Source organism: Boleophthalmus pectinirostris, unplaced genomic scaffold (assembly GCF_026225935.1).
Source record: "Boleophthalmus pectinirostris isolate CB_2022bp ecotype Guang Dong unplaced genomic scaffold, ASM2622593v1 HiC_scaffold_12, whole genome shotgun sequence".
NCBI lineage: Eukaryota > Metazoa > Chordata > Actinopteri > Gobiiformes > Gobiidae > Boleophthalmus > Boleophthalmus pectinirostris.
Window position 1 is genome coordinate 1,945,032 of NW_026571018.1, and position 16,038 is coordinate 1,961,069.

General features: G+C 44.7%; 1 protein-coding gene across 1 annotated transcript in view; it reads right to left on the reverse strand.

Moving 5' to 3' along the window:
- Nucleotides 1-303: 303 nt before the first annotated feature.
- Nucleotides 304-16,038, reverse strand: part of LOC110174988 (A disintegrin and metalloproteinase with thrombospondin motifs 2-like) — a 31,477-nt gene continuing 15,742 nt past the window's right edge. The window contains exons 6-25 of the mRNA XM_020941101.2: nucleotides 14,878-14,961; nucleotides 14,569-14,722; nucleotides 13,273-13,378; nucleotides 11,937-12,080; nucleotides 11,725-11,857; nucleotides 11,237-11,350; nucleotides 10,935-11,080; nucleotides 10,730-10,822; nucleotides 10,042-10,124; nucleotides 8,631-8,764; nucleotides 6,836-6,959; nucleotides 6,615-6,695; nucleotides 6,265-6,428; nucleotides 6,025-6,193; nucleotides 5,243-5,375; nucleotides 4,840-5,047; nucleotides 4,572-4,704; nucleotides 4,127-4,192; nucleotides 2,376-2,631; nucleotides 304-2,115 (exon numbers count right to left, since the gene is read on the reverse strand). Of these exons, the coding sequence (XP_020796760.1) occupies nucleotides 1,491-2,115; nucleotides 2,376-2,631; nucleotides 4,127-4,192; nucleotides 4,572-4,704; nucleotides 4,840-5,047; nucleotides 5,243-5,375; nucleotides 6,025-6,193; nucleotides 6,265-6,428; nucleotides 6,615-6,695; nucleotides 6,836-6,959; nucleotides 8,631-8,764; nucleotides 10,042-10,124; nucleotides 10,730-10,822; nucleotides 10,935-11,080; nucleotides 11,237-11,350; nucleotides 11,725-11,857; nucleotides 11,937-12,080; nucleotides 13,273-13,378; nucleotides 14,569-14,722; nucleotides 14,878-14,961 (3,150 nt within the window). The 3' untranslated portion in view covers nucleotides 304-1,490. The remainder of the gene's footprint in view (nucleotides 2,116-2,375; nucleotides 2,632-4,126; nucleotides 4,193-4,571; nucleotides 4,705-4,839; nucleotides 5,048-5,242; nucleotides 5,376-6,024; nucleotides 6,194-6,264; nucleotides 6,429-6,614; nucleotides 6,696-6,835; nucleotides 6,960-8,630; nucleotides 8,765-10,041; nucleotides 10,125-10,729; nucleotides 10,823-10,934; nucleotides 11,081-11,236; nucleotides 11,351-11,724; nucleotides 11,858-11,936; nucleotides 12,081-13,272; nucleotides 13,379-14,568; nucleotides 14,723-14,877; nucleotides 14,962-16,038) is intronic.

The window sequence follows — 16,038 nt, forward strand, 5'->3', positions numbered from 1 at the left end:
TTCTCTCATGTTTTTTTTTTTTTTTAGAAAGCCAATAGATTACGTTACAACAGGTTTATTCAATTATTTGACTAAATTACTTTTTTTTTCTGTGATAAATGAAAATACTGTTCTACATTTAACATGTTTTCTCAATCTTGGTAATGTTTTTAAAAAGCCCAACAATGGATCACACATGGTTTGTTCAAAGATTAAATGTTTCTGTGACTAAACATTGACAAAAACCTCCCAATCTGGCAACACTGGAGGAAGAGACGGACAGAAAAAGAGAGGATCAGATGATTCACTCGAGACACTTGGCTGTTCTTTCTTGTTGCTTTATTTCAAACACTCTGAAACATTTCCACATCTCTCCAGATCATATTTACACCTCTGCTGCCGGGTTCTGTTCTGTTCTGTTCGATTCAACACATATTAGTTAAAGCTGCATTGAGTAACTTTTCTGGTGGAGGGTCCGTCACATTGTTTGCTTGGTCTGGAATGTTTCACAGTACGGCATTACACTTTTCTGTCACCACGGAGACCAAACCAGACCAAGTTACAGTCAGGATGTCTGTTTTGTAGCGATTTTTGAGCTATAAAACCACCTGTAAATGAATAAATGTAAAGTTTTGCTGTGGAACATTCCAGGCAGAGCAATGACGTGTCCATAGAAACAAGCAGGTGATGGAAGCACCATCAGAAAAGTTACACAGTGCAGCTTTAAAGTTGAGTTTCTCCTATAGCCTGTTGTTATGCTGTTGTACCAGAGGGGGGCAGTCTTGTATCACAAAACCTTTACATTTGGAAGTTGTTTCAGTCGCAGTAGTTCTGAGCTTCTCTTTCAGCATTTTTGAAATCACGTTTTACTCGAGTAACATATTTATTGAAAGTACACATGCAGCTAAAGGACGGGTCAAACGCAGCAGGAGGATGGGTCAAACGCGCCGATCCAAACGGGTTTGAATCTGAAGAACTGCAGCAGCTTTTACTGATGTGCAAATATAAACAAAAGAACAAAAGAGAGAAACGGTCTCTCCTGGTGTGGTTCAGTCCCTTCTGTGCCTCTGGTTCAGTCCTGGTTTAGTCCTGGTTCAGTCCTGGTTCAGTCCTGGTTTAGACCTGGTTCAGTACTGGTTTAGACCTGGTTCAGTCTTTGTTCAGACCTGGTTCAGTCCTGGTTTAGACCTGGTTCAGTCTTTGTTCAGACCTGGTTTAGACCCAGTTTAGTCCTGGTTTAGTTCTGGTTCAGTCCTGGTTTAGATCCAGTTTAGTCCTGATTTACTCCTGGTTTAGTCCTAGTTTAATCCTGGTTTAGTCTTGGTTTAGACCTGGTTCAGTCTTGGTTCAGACCTGGTTCAGACCTGGTTCAGACCTGGTTCAGACCTAGTTTAGACCCAGTTTAGTCCTGGTTTAGTCTTGGTTTAGTCCTAGTTCAGTCCTGGTTTATTCCTGGTTCAGTCCTGGTTCAGTCCTGTTTTAGTCCTGGTCTAGTCCTGGTCTTGGTCCTGTTATAAGTCCATAGTGGGGTCTAGTCTTCGTCTCTTTTCTCGGAGTAGCTCTTGGATTCGTTTGTTCTGAGTTCTTTCACCAAATCGCGGCGTTTTCCTCGGCACAAAGTCACTCTGCGTCGCCACGGGAACGCCCACCACGCGGTACTGCACCTCAGGGCCAGTAGGGGGCGCAGGGGAGGCCCTGGTCTCAGCTCGGGACGGTTTCCGTGGTCGTTTTGGGGTTCTTTTGCTTGTTGTTGTGGTTACCGTTGTTGTTGTTGTTGTTGTTTGCGGTGATGTTGTGGTGTAAACTGTTGTCGGAGCCTCCGTCCAATCAGAGCTCTCCGTCCCGAAGCTGGAGAAGTCGTCGTAATCGTCCTCGTACTCGACGTAAACAAAGTCTGTGATGTCCTCAGGAGGCGGGGCCTCTGTGGTGATGTCGTCAGGGGGAGGGGCTTCTGTGGTGATGTCGTCAGGGGGCGGGGCTTCTGTGGTGACAACTCGAGAGGGCGGGGCTTCTGTGGTGATGTCATCAGGGGGCGGGGCCTCTGTGGTGATGTTGTCAGGGGGCGGGGCCTCTGTGGTGACAACGTGAGGGGGCGGGGCCTCTATAGTGATGTCATCAGGGGGAGGAGTGGTTAAACTGAGAGAGAAAAAAAAATTACTCATACTAATTACTTCAAAAGTCCTGATTTAGTCCTCGTTCAGTCCCGGTGTAGTCCCGGTGTAGTCCTGGTTTAGCCCTGGTTTGGTCTTGTTTCAGTCTTGTTTCAGTCTCAGTTTAGTCTTAGTTTAGGCCCGGTTTAGACCCGGTTTAGATGCGGTTTAGACACGGTTTAGTCCTAATTTAGTCCTGGTTCAATCCTAGTTTAGTCTTGGTTCAGTCCTGGTTTAGTTTCTGACCTGGTCTCTTCTCTCCTGGACGGTGGGTCTGTGCTGTTATTATGGGATGTTGACGAGTTTAAGGTGGTCTGATTATCTGTCTGGTGGTTTAAGGTGGACTGGATTTGGTTTAAGGTGTACTGGGTCTGGTTTAAGTCGGTGTTGTTGAGTTTCCCACAGGACACGCAGCACATGACTCTGTATCCGGGCAGGGAGCAGTACCGGGTCAGAACCTCCATTTGACAGAACACCGAGCGGTCGCCACGGCAACGCTGCTCTGAAAAACAAAATAACACGATGGTCAACGACACGATCGAAAATACACAGAGACACAAACAGCCTAAACCGAGAGAATCACCATCAACTGCAGGAAAAAACTGGAGATATTCAAACATTTCAACACAGAAGGAAAGAAGAAAAACACATGCAGAAAGTTCTCTCTCTTTGTGGAGATCCTAAATGATCTTCAATAAAATAAACACAGCCAGAAAACAGGACTAAAGAGAATCAGAAACCAGGAGAAAAGGTTTAATTATTCCTTAGATGACTGCTGTTTCTGAGAACGTGAAATCACAGCCTATTTCAAACCAACAAACACTTTAAGACAGAAACTGGTCGACCCAAAGGATAAAACACAGATGAGCAACTCAGGACCCCAGTCTAATGTGCATCTCCATCTCAAAGACACTAACCACTCCTCTGAGGACAGGGAGGTACAGATCTGAGCCAGAGAAAAGAACTGGCTTGAGAGGAGAGTTTTTGTTAAGAAAGACAATCCTTCTCTGAACAGAAACGGAGAAAGTCTGCTATTTACAACTCAGCCCTAAATCAAAACAAAGAAATCAGTATTCACAGCCTGTTCCCACTTAGTGCAGTTCAATCCATGCATCACAAATTTGGAACTTCCGGTCATCTCACAATTCATACTGGGAAGGATCCTTAGAAAAAGTGAGCATCAAACCTCCATGTTTGTTTTCCCAGTGGGATGTGTCTATTGACAAAGTCAATCTTTTCAAGTCTTTTGAACCATTTCCCTTTTGTTTCTGGTTCTGATATTGTCATATTTTAGTTTTGGGATTCGGACATCGTAATTGTGTGGTTGTTGGATCCTAACAGCGGAAAACAACTCGAGAAATTTGTTTGCAAACTCCATAAATGCAAAAGTGTGTGACTCAAACCTCTGTTCAAACTGTTTTTCTTCCCAACGGAATTGAAAAACAGTGAAAGGTGAAGGTGATGGACAGGATTGATCCACAGGAAGAACCAAAAAGGAAACATTTGACTGCCTAAGAAATCATCCCGATTTTGCAGAGAATAAAAGACAAAATGTCGACTTTGACAATAGAGACATCCCACTGGGAAATCAAACATGGTGATTTGATGCTCACTTTTTCGGATGCTTCGAAAATTCAGGATGCATGTATTGGCTGAGCTAACAAACAGAAACCGTAAACAAGTGTGTGTGTTAGTTTCAGTGTAGTTTCAGCGTAGTTAGCTCCTTCTTCAGGCAGATATAAGGAAGTGTCACCAGAGTCTGACCAGAACTGAAGAAGCAGCTTATTATCATTATTATTATTATTATTAAGACACTTTGATCCATTTTAAACACATCTGAGCCTGGGTCATTTCTCTGTGATTAGTTCTTAGAGAAAACTTTGGCTTCTGTCATATAAATAAATAAAACAGGTCTCTGAAATAAACAGAAGAAAACTGACGCTCTGAACACACAAATATAAACATATAGAAGTATAAAATATAAAAAAAATACTGACTGGAGCGAGGAGTCACGTCTGGAGTCGATCTGGACAACCAGCGCACAATGGAGTTCTTCTGCTCTCCTGAAACACACAGACCAACAGGGGGCGCTATGAGACACACTGAACACTTTACTCGTGTTGCTGTGTTGTCCGTTCTCTCAGTTAAAGCTGTGTAAAGGATTATCTTCAGTTGTTTAATTTTACATTTGCCAGGTTTACATGATCACTTTAATTCCAACTAAAAATAATTAAATTCTAATAAAAATTTAAGACCATGTAAATCTAAACTTCAATTTGGAATTATTATTATTATTATTTCCATGGTACCTCGAAGGAGAATATTCCTAGGAGAATAATTCAGAACTATTTAATTTAGAACAATTAATTCATTATAAAAAATAAAAAAAACATCATATAACGTGGCTGTGATGGTGCTGTGCTCTGATTGGCTGACGCATACCGGAGCAGGGCGGGGCCAGGCAGGTCTTCGTTGTGATTGGCTGAGGACCAGTACAGTTTCCAGGTACCCCGTCAGGTGAGAGACACTTCACCTGTCGCTCCTGCGTCCCCGAGCCGCCGCAGGTCACAGAGCACTGGAGAACACAAACACACAGAGCGGAACAGATCAAACCGAAGAACGTGACAGGTCAGAGGTCAAAGGTCACGGTAACAGTAGTAGTAATAGTAGTAGTAGTAGTAGCCCCTCCCTCCTCCTGATTGGCTCTCACCTGTCCCCAGGCTCCGCCCCTCCACACGGCGGGGCAGCTGTGGCGGTTGCAGCTCCTCTTGCTCTCTGGTTTGTCCGTGGAGCAGAGTTTGGAGGGGACAGAGCGCTGCTGCCCCCCGGAGGAGACCTGCTGACACGACACCCAGCGCCTCTGCCACCCTGACGCCCCACAGGAGGCGCTACAGGTCTGCCAGGGTCCCACCACCCACCTGCACACGCCAAAGGGAGGGCATCTGGGTTAGAGAGACTTACACGGGAGGGCATCTGGGTTTAAAGCATTTTTACATTTGAAAGTAAAGTTACAAGCAGCAGTTAGGATTTATAGTACTGGTACACGTCTTACTCTGGTTTAGTAGTAGTATTCATAGTATTCGTAGTATTAGTAGTATTTGTAATATTCTTACTCTGGGGTGGAGCAGTCTTCTCTGTTACATAAGCGGCTGATGGCTCGGGGTTTGGTAATGTTGGAGCAGAACATTCGATGAACCATTTTCCCGTCGGCTTTTCTCCTGCAGCCGAAGCGAGTGTACTGTCGCCCTGGAAACAACAAACAAATAAATGATGTCATGACATTGACATAGTTTTCCAAATGATATGATCATGTTCCAGTGATATTCAGAGAGAACATGACTCTGACTCTACAGTGGAAGGAGCTTCAGTCCAGAACCTTCAGGGGTTTGGAGCAAAGTGGCCCAGGGGCCAAAAGCGGCCGTCGTGACTTCTGCTAAATTGTAATTCTCCCACTACAACCTGATAACAGCACAGAGCTTTGTGATACAGACTTACATTTATGCCTCAGGTCAGTTGAAGCTGTGTCAAATCTGAATCATGCAGACGCCCCCTGCTGGTTTAACGTGTCTGTGCAGTGAAACTCTGACAGAATCTGACTCTGACGTCCAGATCCTTCAGGGTTTAGTGTTTGTAGTTTCAGAGGTTTGAGTCCAGCTGGTCGGACACAGACCTGAGACACAGTGTGTGCTCCAGTGTGGAGCAGCTTCTGGTGTGCAGTGTCAGCCAATCAGAACACAGCGTGTGTCTAACAGACTGTGTGTGCAGTGATTTATGGGAAATGCATTTTTCAGTGACTTTTGACACAGTTGGGATTAAACTAATGCAGCAGCAGTAGCAATAGTACTTGTAGTATATGAAGTATATGTAGTATTAGTACTCGTAGTACTTGCAGTACCTCCTCCGCAGGGCCGGGAGCAGGAGGACCACTTCTTCAGGGCCCACTCGTAGAACATGGCGTCCTCCAGCAGCAGGTTTGAGTCCAGACCCGAGCGCAGCGCCTCCTGCAGGACGTATTTATACGACACCGTGACTTTACCCGAGCTGTGAGAACCGTGAGAGCGAACCTGAGGAGAAAAAAATATATATATAAATATATGATACACTGTAGTATATCTCTATATGTTTATATATTCACCATGAGCAGGACGCTGGAGCTCAGGGGGCCGGATGTCTGCACAGACTCCACCCCCTCCTCATTTACATACTGCCAGGCCACGCCCCCCTCCACCAGCCCGCGGGATTCTGGGAGATGATGTTCGTCATTCAGGAACACATGACCAGTGTCCATGTTCTTCACCGCTGCAAAAGACGTCAGAGACCAGTTTAAAACCAGGACTAAACCAGGACTAAACTAGGTTTAAAACCAGGACTAAACCAGGACTGAACCCGGACTAAACCAAGACCGAAACAAGACCTAAACAGAACTAACCCAGGACTAACCCAGGACTAAACCAGGACTAAACCAGGACTAAACCAGGTCTGTACCGAGGACGTGTGGTGTGGACTTGAACTCTTGGACCAGCAGGTGACGTGCTCCTTTGGGGATCTCCAGGATTTTGAGGAAACCTAAAAGCACAAAAGTGTAGAGGAGGTTTCAGGGGTCAGAGGTCAGGGGTCAGAGGTCAGGGGTGAGAAGTCAGGGGTCAGAGGTCAGGAGTCAGTATTTTAACAATATTTAGAGCAGTATTTTGAGCAAGTTTCTGTACCGTTTTTGCGCGTGCTCCTGGTGAAATTCCCTTTGATGACTTTGCAGCTGGAGTTGTCTCCTCCGCAGACGCCACAGCGATCCTCGGCTTGGTCTGACGCGATCTGTCCGTCACAGCCCACGTGCTAAAAACAAACCACAAACACATTTAAATACAAAGAGACGAAGCACAGAGAGAAAACACTCTGGTCTGATCTGCTCCTCGCTCTCGATCCGTGTCTCCACCACATCCGCCCACATCATCATATGATCTTCTTTATTGTATAACAGTGTTGTGACTTTGCTGCTGAAGTGGTTGCTATCATAACAGTTGTGAAATTCCCTAGTGTATTGTCATGATTTACAAGCACAAAGTAAAAATTAAAACCTAAAAAACGGCCAAACTGGGAATTAAATTGTAAAAGGTCGAGTAAAATCTTAAATATACTGATCTTAAAGGTGCACTGTGTAACTTTGTGATCCATCACCTTGTTTGTGTCTACTGAGACCTCATTGCTCTGCCTGGAATGTTCCACAGTGTGACATTAAACAGCTCGACTTTACATTTATTCAATTACAGGTGATTTTATAGCTCAAAAATGCCCCCAAAAATATGGAATAAATGTTGAAATTGTTCAAAGTTCAAATAGTTCAAAGACGTTTTAAAACATCAAGCAAAAACTGATAAATCAAAATACCAAAATCAAACAAAAACACAAAAAATAAAATAAATATATTTACAATCAAATTATTTGTGTAATCATGTAAAATATCTGTCTATGCCCCTTTGGAAGCATTTTGTTTTTGTTGCACGTCTGTCTCAGTTTTGTTTGGTGATGTTTTCTTTGGTTCTGATTCTTTTTCTCATTTTACCTTTTTCTTTCAGTTTTGGTACAGGTGTGACAGGTGTGACAGATGGGCGGGGCTTACATGGTGCATTCTCATTGGCTCATTTACGTTTGACGGACAGCTGGGCCTGGGGCTCCTGATGCTGTTGTGGACGTTTCCTACTGTAATTTTGGCGACTGAAACAAGTTTGTCCAGAACTTCCTCTGTACAGAATCACGTTGTAGCACTAAAACTTCAGCAGGAAATATCCACAACAGGTTCAGGAGCTCCAGGCTCAGCTGTCCGTCAAACATAAATGTACCAATGAGAATGCACCACGGAAACCCCACCCACCTGTCACACCTGTACCAAAACTGAACCAAAAAATCAAACCAGAAAAATCAGAACCAAAGAAAACGGCATCAAAAAAAAAAAATAATAATAATAAAAAATTGAGAAAAATGCAGAACAAAAATAAAAGAGACAAAGACAGATATTTTACAAAATTACACAAATAATCAGACTGCAATCTTATATATTTCTATTTTAAAATATTTTATTTATGTTTTTGTTTGATTTTTTTATTTGGTATTTTGATTTATAATTTTTTGCTTTGTGTTTTAAAAGCGTCTTTGAACTATAAATTGATTCCACAGAAAAGCTGACTGTGAGCGGGGTCGCCTCTCCACAGATTTATTTATTTATCTCATAAAGTATAAAAAGATATCAACAGTGTCACAACATCAAACACACAAGAAATGAATGAAAAGGAGCAGAAAGAAGAATAATCTTATATTATCTCCACAGATCTGACCTGTAACTTGATCTGGTTTGGTCTCTGTGACGATAGAAATGTTTAATGCCGTACTGTGAAACATTCCAGACAAAGCACTAACATTTGATGGACCCTTCGCCTGAAAAGTTACACCATGCAGCTTTAAGTGTTTTGGTTAAATGGTGCAGACTCTTAATGCAAACCGAGTATGGACCTCACAGTCTCCTCTCACGCACACGCTGTGCTGGTCCTCGTAAGAACACAAAGTCCCATCATGCACCACTCGGCCCATGTCCACCACGGCGCCCGTCTCCGTGGAAACGCAGAACAGACGGCATCGCTCGTCGGCTGAAACGACACAAAGACTTTTACTCGAATATACAACAATAAAAACACGTACGGAGCCCCACAGAGCCCCCCGAGTCTGGGAGTAAGTTTCAGAGAAGATCAGAGATTGAACACAAGAGTTGAACTTTTATTTAAAATCTGTTTCTGAAACTAGACCAGACGTCCCTGTTTATCCAGGACAGTCCCAGTTTTGAGCCTGTGTCTCCTGTCCCAGCAGATTTATACAAAACCAGTGATTTATCCAGTTTTAAACAAGAAATGTCCCAGGTGTTTCTCTGTTTGACCAATCTGATCCTGCCAACAGTTAAGAGACATAAACGGTCATTTGTTTGGGTAAAATACAGAAAAGCTGCTTAAAAACGACCAAAACACAAAGAAAATGTGACTATACCGACTCATGTATGGGCCGAGTGCAGAATAGTTTTCCTTAATTCCACGCTCGTTTCACAAGTTTATAATTAAAAATCACCACAAACCGAGAATGTCCCAGTTCTTGATTTTGAAAATCCCCAGAGCCACCGGAAGAACCTCACCGAGCTAAAGACAAATCTGGGATCATGAGATATTGAGCTCAGCCCACTGACATGAATGAGCGGTCATTTTGAAACCCCAGGGCTTGGGTTAGCCGCCGCGATGACTTTGACCTGTTAATCTAGAATGTATAAATGCAATGAACGCGTCTCTGTGTCTCCTCTTGCTGGTTTGTTTGTTTGTTTGTTTGTTTGTCTGTTCCACGCATAACTCTCGAACCGCTCATCCAACTGATCTCAAATTTGAAGGAAGTCGTCCTCACGGTACAGGAGTGTGCAGCGCCAAGTTTCATGTCGTTAGGATGAAAAATGCCAAAGATCTCGCTCAATCACACAACAGCCACATAACAGCCAATGTGTCATGAACGTGAAACTGAGTCTGCTGAAGCCAGAGACACTCGCTTTTGGTCGCTGCACGACAGACCAGGTGCCGTGAAACTGAGACAGACGCTGCACAGAGCTCTCGGCGGCCAAACGAGGCTGCACTGGGAATCCATAAACAATTTCTGAAGTTATTGCTGGTGACTCTAGGAATCCATAAGTCTTCTCTGTTGTGCACAAGTATTTGAAATTTTCCAAAAGTCTGTAGTGAAAATTAATGGATAAACGTACTTCCAGAACCAAAGCGAGGCCACGGGAAGCTCTGTTACTGTGACGACGCAGAGGTCACATGATTCAGGGTGAACAATGAGTAAAATTAAAACAGTTTAAACTTTGACTTTAAAAACCAGGTGGAGCTGCACTTACGGTCCGGATGCTCTAGGGGGAGCCAGTGGTGTTTGGTTCCGTTGTGCTCAAAAAATGGGTTCCACACTTTACACTGCTCGGCCCTGAAGAACAACAGTGAGCGTTAGTCTCTGTTAGAAGGGCAGACGGATTGAAGAGACAATAAGCGATAAAACTAAAACTCGTTTATGTCACAAAAACCCTAAAAACGATTCTTAATGTAGAATATAGAAATAAGTAGTTAGGACATAATAGAATAAGTCACAGAAGTGATTTGAAATAAAATGTGAAGAAAAAGAAAACTATTTGAGAAAAAATTACAGAAATTTTGAGGAAAAATTAAAAGTGAGAAAGACATTTGTTATAAATGAACCACAAACAAAGGCTTCTGATTGGCTCTTTAGTTCAGTCCTGGTTTAGACCTGGTTTAGACCTGGTTTAGACCTGGTTTAGTAATGGTTAAGTCCTGGTTCAGTCCTGGTTTAGACCTGGTTTAGACCTGGTTCAGTCCTGGTTTAGACCTGGTTTAGTCCTGGTTCAGTCCTGGTTCAGTCCTGGTTTAGACCTGGTTAGGTCCTGGTTAAGTCCTGGTTTAGTCCTGGTTTAATCCTGGTTGAGTCCTGGTTTAGTCTTGGTTCAGTCCTGGTTAAGTCCTGGTTTAGCCCTGGTTTAGACCTGGTTTAGTTCTGGTCCAGGTCTTAGTCCTCACCTGAAGTCCGTGAGCGGGGGACAGTCCGTGTCCTGGTTGCAGAGTCTGAACTCATAGCTGTTTCCAAAGCAGGGGCGCCCCCCGTTGGCTGGCCTGAGAACAGCAGACAGAGAGGAGAGCTGTGATTGGCTCAGACTGTGACCTCACCCGCAGCGAAGCCTCTGATTGGCTGCGAGCTGTGGCCGAGCCCTCTGATTGGCCGTACCTGGGGCTGTCGCAGATCCTGGTCCTGAACTGGACTCCGGAGCGGCAGGAGCGGGAGCAGGGGCCAAAGGGACCCCAGGTGCCCCACGAGCCGTGAGTGCGCATCATGTGAGGGGCCAGGTACACGCAGCTGCCACGGAAACAGTGCTGGAGACAGTCGCCGCGGAAACAGGGAGGTCAACAAACAGTCGCCATGGAAACAGAGAGATAAACACACAAATAAACAAAAGCAGTGGTGCAGTAAGAAGAGATCATAGACTGTCCTGGTCCTGGTTTAGTCCTGGTTTAGTCCTGGTTCAGTACCTGTCCTGGTCCACACTGGGTCCCGTCCAGAGGAGGTCCTTTCTTGGTCTTGCAGTAAAACGGGTCGTTGTAGTGACTGCACCAGAGCCGAGCGCATGGGTCCACCACTGTGTACTGCAAAAAGTACATAGAGTACACAATAAGTACTACAAATATACACAATATACACACATCAGAGCCGAGTACACAAGCCTACCAGTGTGTACTGCAAAAGTACACAATAAGTACACACATATACACATGGTACTCACATTACTACATGTAGTAGTAGCAGTAGTAGTAGTAGTGGTAGTATTCACAGTAGTACATGTAATAGTAATAGTAGTAGTAGTAGTAGTAGTAGTAGTACTCACAGTAGTACATGTAGTAGTAGTACTCACAGTAGTACATGTAGTAGTAGTACTCACAGTAGTACATGTAGTAGTAGTACTCACAGTAGGACATGTACTAGTAGTACTCACAGTAGGACATGTAGTAGTAGTACTCACAGTAGTACATGTAGTAAACCCGGGGCCCCAGTCGTATTGACACTGTTGGTTCATGGAGAAGCCGAATCCCGGGAGCTGAGGCTGAGGAGGCCACGACGGAAGGAACGGATCATCTCTGAGACACTCGTACGTACTACAACACACAAAGAGTCAGATGCCCTGCCAATGTGTCATATGCCCTCCCCGTGTGTGTGTCAGATGCCCTTCCTTACTGCAGGTACTGGTGCAGTTCTCTCCATGAGCACCTGGACCAGTGGTATCTGTAGAAAGACGCCTGGACCTGAGGAGACATGATGCTTCCCAGGTGAACGTCGTCATCGCAGTCGTTGGCGTCTCCGTCGTGCTCCATCCCCAGACTGAAACACACACATTAAAGTACACAAACACAAACACAAACACACACACACCACACACATTAAAGTGTGTTAAAGTGAAGGAAACACACACACAGACACTGTAAACTGAAGGAACACATGGCAAAGGAGAAATTCAGTTTATAAACTGGACAAATGTTGTTTGGTCATTTTTTGGCTTCTTCAGTTGTGGTCAGACTCTGGTGGACACTTTCTTATAACTGCCTGAAGGAGGACACACTGAAACTGTTGTTAGCGTCTTCTTAGCGTGTTTTTAGGATATTGTTAGCATGTCCTTAGCATGTTCTTAGCATGTTTTTAGAATGTTCTTAGCATGGTTTTAGCGTGTTGTTAGAGTGTTGTTAGTGTTTTTAGCATGTTGTTAGTAGTTTTAGCAAGTTCTTAGCATGTTATTAGCATGTTTTAGCATGTTGTTAGCGTGTTATTAGCTTCAGGAGTGAATTTAATGTTGGATCTACAGCATTAATAAACGCAGTAAAAGGTTCAAAATTTTAAATTTAGATTTTAGAAAAGTTATAAATAACAGAACGATGCTAGTGTGTGGGTGGAGTGCCTGGATACGAAGCCAAGACTCTGTTCAAATTGTTGTTGAACATTCTGACCAGAACTGAAGAGATTTTACACACATCTCAAGGAACCGTACAAACACACGCAGGCACACACACACACACACACACACACACACATACACACACACACACACACACATACACACACACACACACACACACACGCACACACACACACACACACACACACACACACGCTTTACAGGACACTTGTGTAAAATGTAGAACTTTGTGTAGTTGTGATGTTTTTATTTTCATTGATTACTGCTTCAGCCACTACAGCCTTACTACAGTCTGTAACCGAACTGTTCTGAGGAACTGTGACCAGGACTGAACCTACTTGTGGGTTAATATTGTATTGTGAACATGTTTTTAGCATGTTGTTAGCATGTTTGTAGCATGTTAATGGCATGTTTTTAGTGTGTTGTTAGCGTGTTGTTAGCTTGTCTTAGCCTGGTTTTAGCGTGTTATTAGTGTGTTATTAGTGTGTTATTAGTGTGTTATTAGTGTGTTATTAGCGTGTTATTAGTGTGTTCTTAGCCTGGTTTTAGCTTGTTATTAGTGTGTTGTTTGCGTGTTGTTAATGTGTAGCATTATGATCTCACACATGTCCGGTCTCGTGAGCTGCAACGAACGCCGAGGAGAAACCGTCGTCCATCACCAGAACACAACTCCGAATGAGACGACACATCCCCGTGACCGGAGCGTAACCTGGAACAGACACAACACACACTGTTAAACACACACACACAACACACTAACACACACAACACACTGTTAAACACACACAAACACACACACAACACACTTTTAAACACACACACACAACACACTAACACACTAACACACACAACACACTGTTAAACACACACAGACACACACACAACACACTGTTAAACACACAGACACTAACGCAGACACAGAGACTATTAAACACACACAGACACACATCCCTGTAACACACACAAAACACACAACACACTGTTAAACACACAGACACTAACGCAGACACAGAGACTATTAAACACACACAGACACACATCCCTGTAACACACACAAAACACACAACACACTGTTAAACACACAGACTGTGTTAGACTGATCTCTGGTCTCTTGTCTGGTCTTTGGTCTGATCTTGTTCTCTTGTCTGGTTTTTGGTCTCTGGTCTTGGTCTCTGGTCTTGGTCTCTGGTCTGGTCTTTGGTCTCTGGTCTCTAGTCTAGTCTGGTCCCTTGTCTGGTCTTTGGTCTCTGGTCTTGGTCTTTGATCTCTGGTCTTGGTCTTTGGTCTGGTCTTTGGTCTCTGGTCTTGGTCTCTGGTCTTAGTCTCTGGTCTGGTCTTAGGTCTCTGGTCTTGGTCTCTGGTCTGGTCTCTTGTCTGGTCTCTTGTCTGGTTTTTGGTCTCTGGTCTTTGTCCTGGTCTTGGTCTCTGCTCTAGTCTTGGTCTCTGGTCTGGTCTTGGTCTCTGGTCTTGGTCTCTGGTCTGGTCTCTGGTCTGGTCTTGGTCTCTGGTCTTGGTCTCTGGTCTTGGTCTCTGGTCTGGTCTCTGGTCTGGTCTTTGGTCTCTGGTCTTGGTCTCTGGTCTGGTCTTGGTCTCTAGTCTGGTCTTGGTCTCTGGTCTGGTCTTTGTCCTGGTCTTGGTCTCTGCTCTAGTCTTGGTCTCTGGTCTCTGGTCTTTGGTCTCTGGTCTTGGTCTCTGGTCTTGGTCTCTTGTCTGGTCTCTGGTCTGATCTCTGGTCTTGGTCTCTGGTCTGGGTCTTGGTCTCTGGTCTGGTCTTGGTCTCTGGTCTGGTCTTTGTCCTGGTCTTGGTCTCTGCTCTAGTCTTGGTCTCTGGTCTGATCTCTGGTCTTGGTCTCTGGTCCTGGTCTTGGTCTCTGGTCCTGGTGTGGTCCCTGGTCTCACCCTGCATGCCGGAGGGTCCAAACTCCTGTCTGCTCAGGTAGATGGTGTGGTCGTGCCTCAGGTCTTCTCTCTGGTCTCTCTGGTGGAGGTACGACCAGGTGCACACGTTCTGCAGACTCTTCTGAGGATCCCCCACCGAGATCAGCTCCTGGGACTGAACAAGACCGGGTCAGAACCAGGACTAAACCAGGACTAAACCAAGACTAAAAACAGGACTGACACAGGACTAAACATATATATCAGTACTACATAAGGTAGTAGTAGTAGTAGTAGTAGTAGTAGTAGTAGTAGTAGTAGTAGTAGTAGTACCTTGGTGGGGGAGAGCAGGATGATCTGCACCAGGACGATGTTGATATTTGCTCCGAGAGACGGCTCCTGATAAATCTCATTCACCTGAAACACACCAGGGGGCGCTACAGTCACTTACACACACACCACAGTTACATACACACACACCACAGTCACATACACACACACACCACAGTCACATACACACACACCACAGTTACATACACACACACCACAGTCACATACACACACACACACACACTCACACCATAGTCACATACAAACACCACAGTCACATACACACACCACAGTCACATACACACACACACCACAGTCACATACACACACCACAGTCACATACACACACCACAGTCACATACACACACCACAGTCACACACACACACCACAGTCACATACACACACACACACACAGTCACACACACACACACACCACAGTCACATACAAACACCACAGTCACATACACACACCACAGTCACATACACACACCAAAGTCACATACACACACCACAGACACACAGAAACACACACACACACACACACACACACTACAGTCACATACACACACACACTACAGTCACATACACACACATCACAGTCACATACACACACACCACAGTCACACACACACACACACTACAGTCGCATACACACACCACAGTCACATACACACACACCACAGTCGCATACACCCCCCCCCACACACACACACACACCACAGTCGCATACACACACCACAGTCACACACACACACCACAGTCACATACACACACACACACCACAGTCACATACACACACCACAGTCACATACGCACACACCACACATCACATACACACACCAAAGTCACATACACACACCAGACACACAGAAACACACACACACACACACACACTACAGTCACATACACACACACCACAGTCACATACACACACCACAGTCACACACACACACACACCACAGTCGCATACACACACCACAGTCACATACACACACACCACAGTCACACACACACACCACAGTCGCATACACACACCACAGTCACATACACACACACCACAGTCACATACACACACCACAGTCACACACACACACCACAGTCACATACACACACCACAGTCACATACACACACACACCACAGTCACATACACACACACCACAGT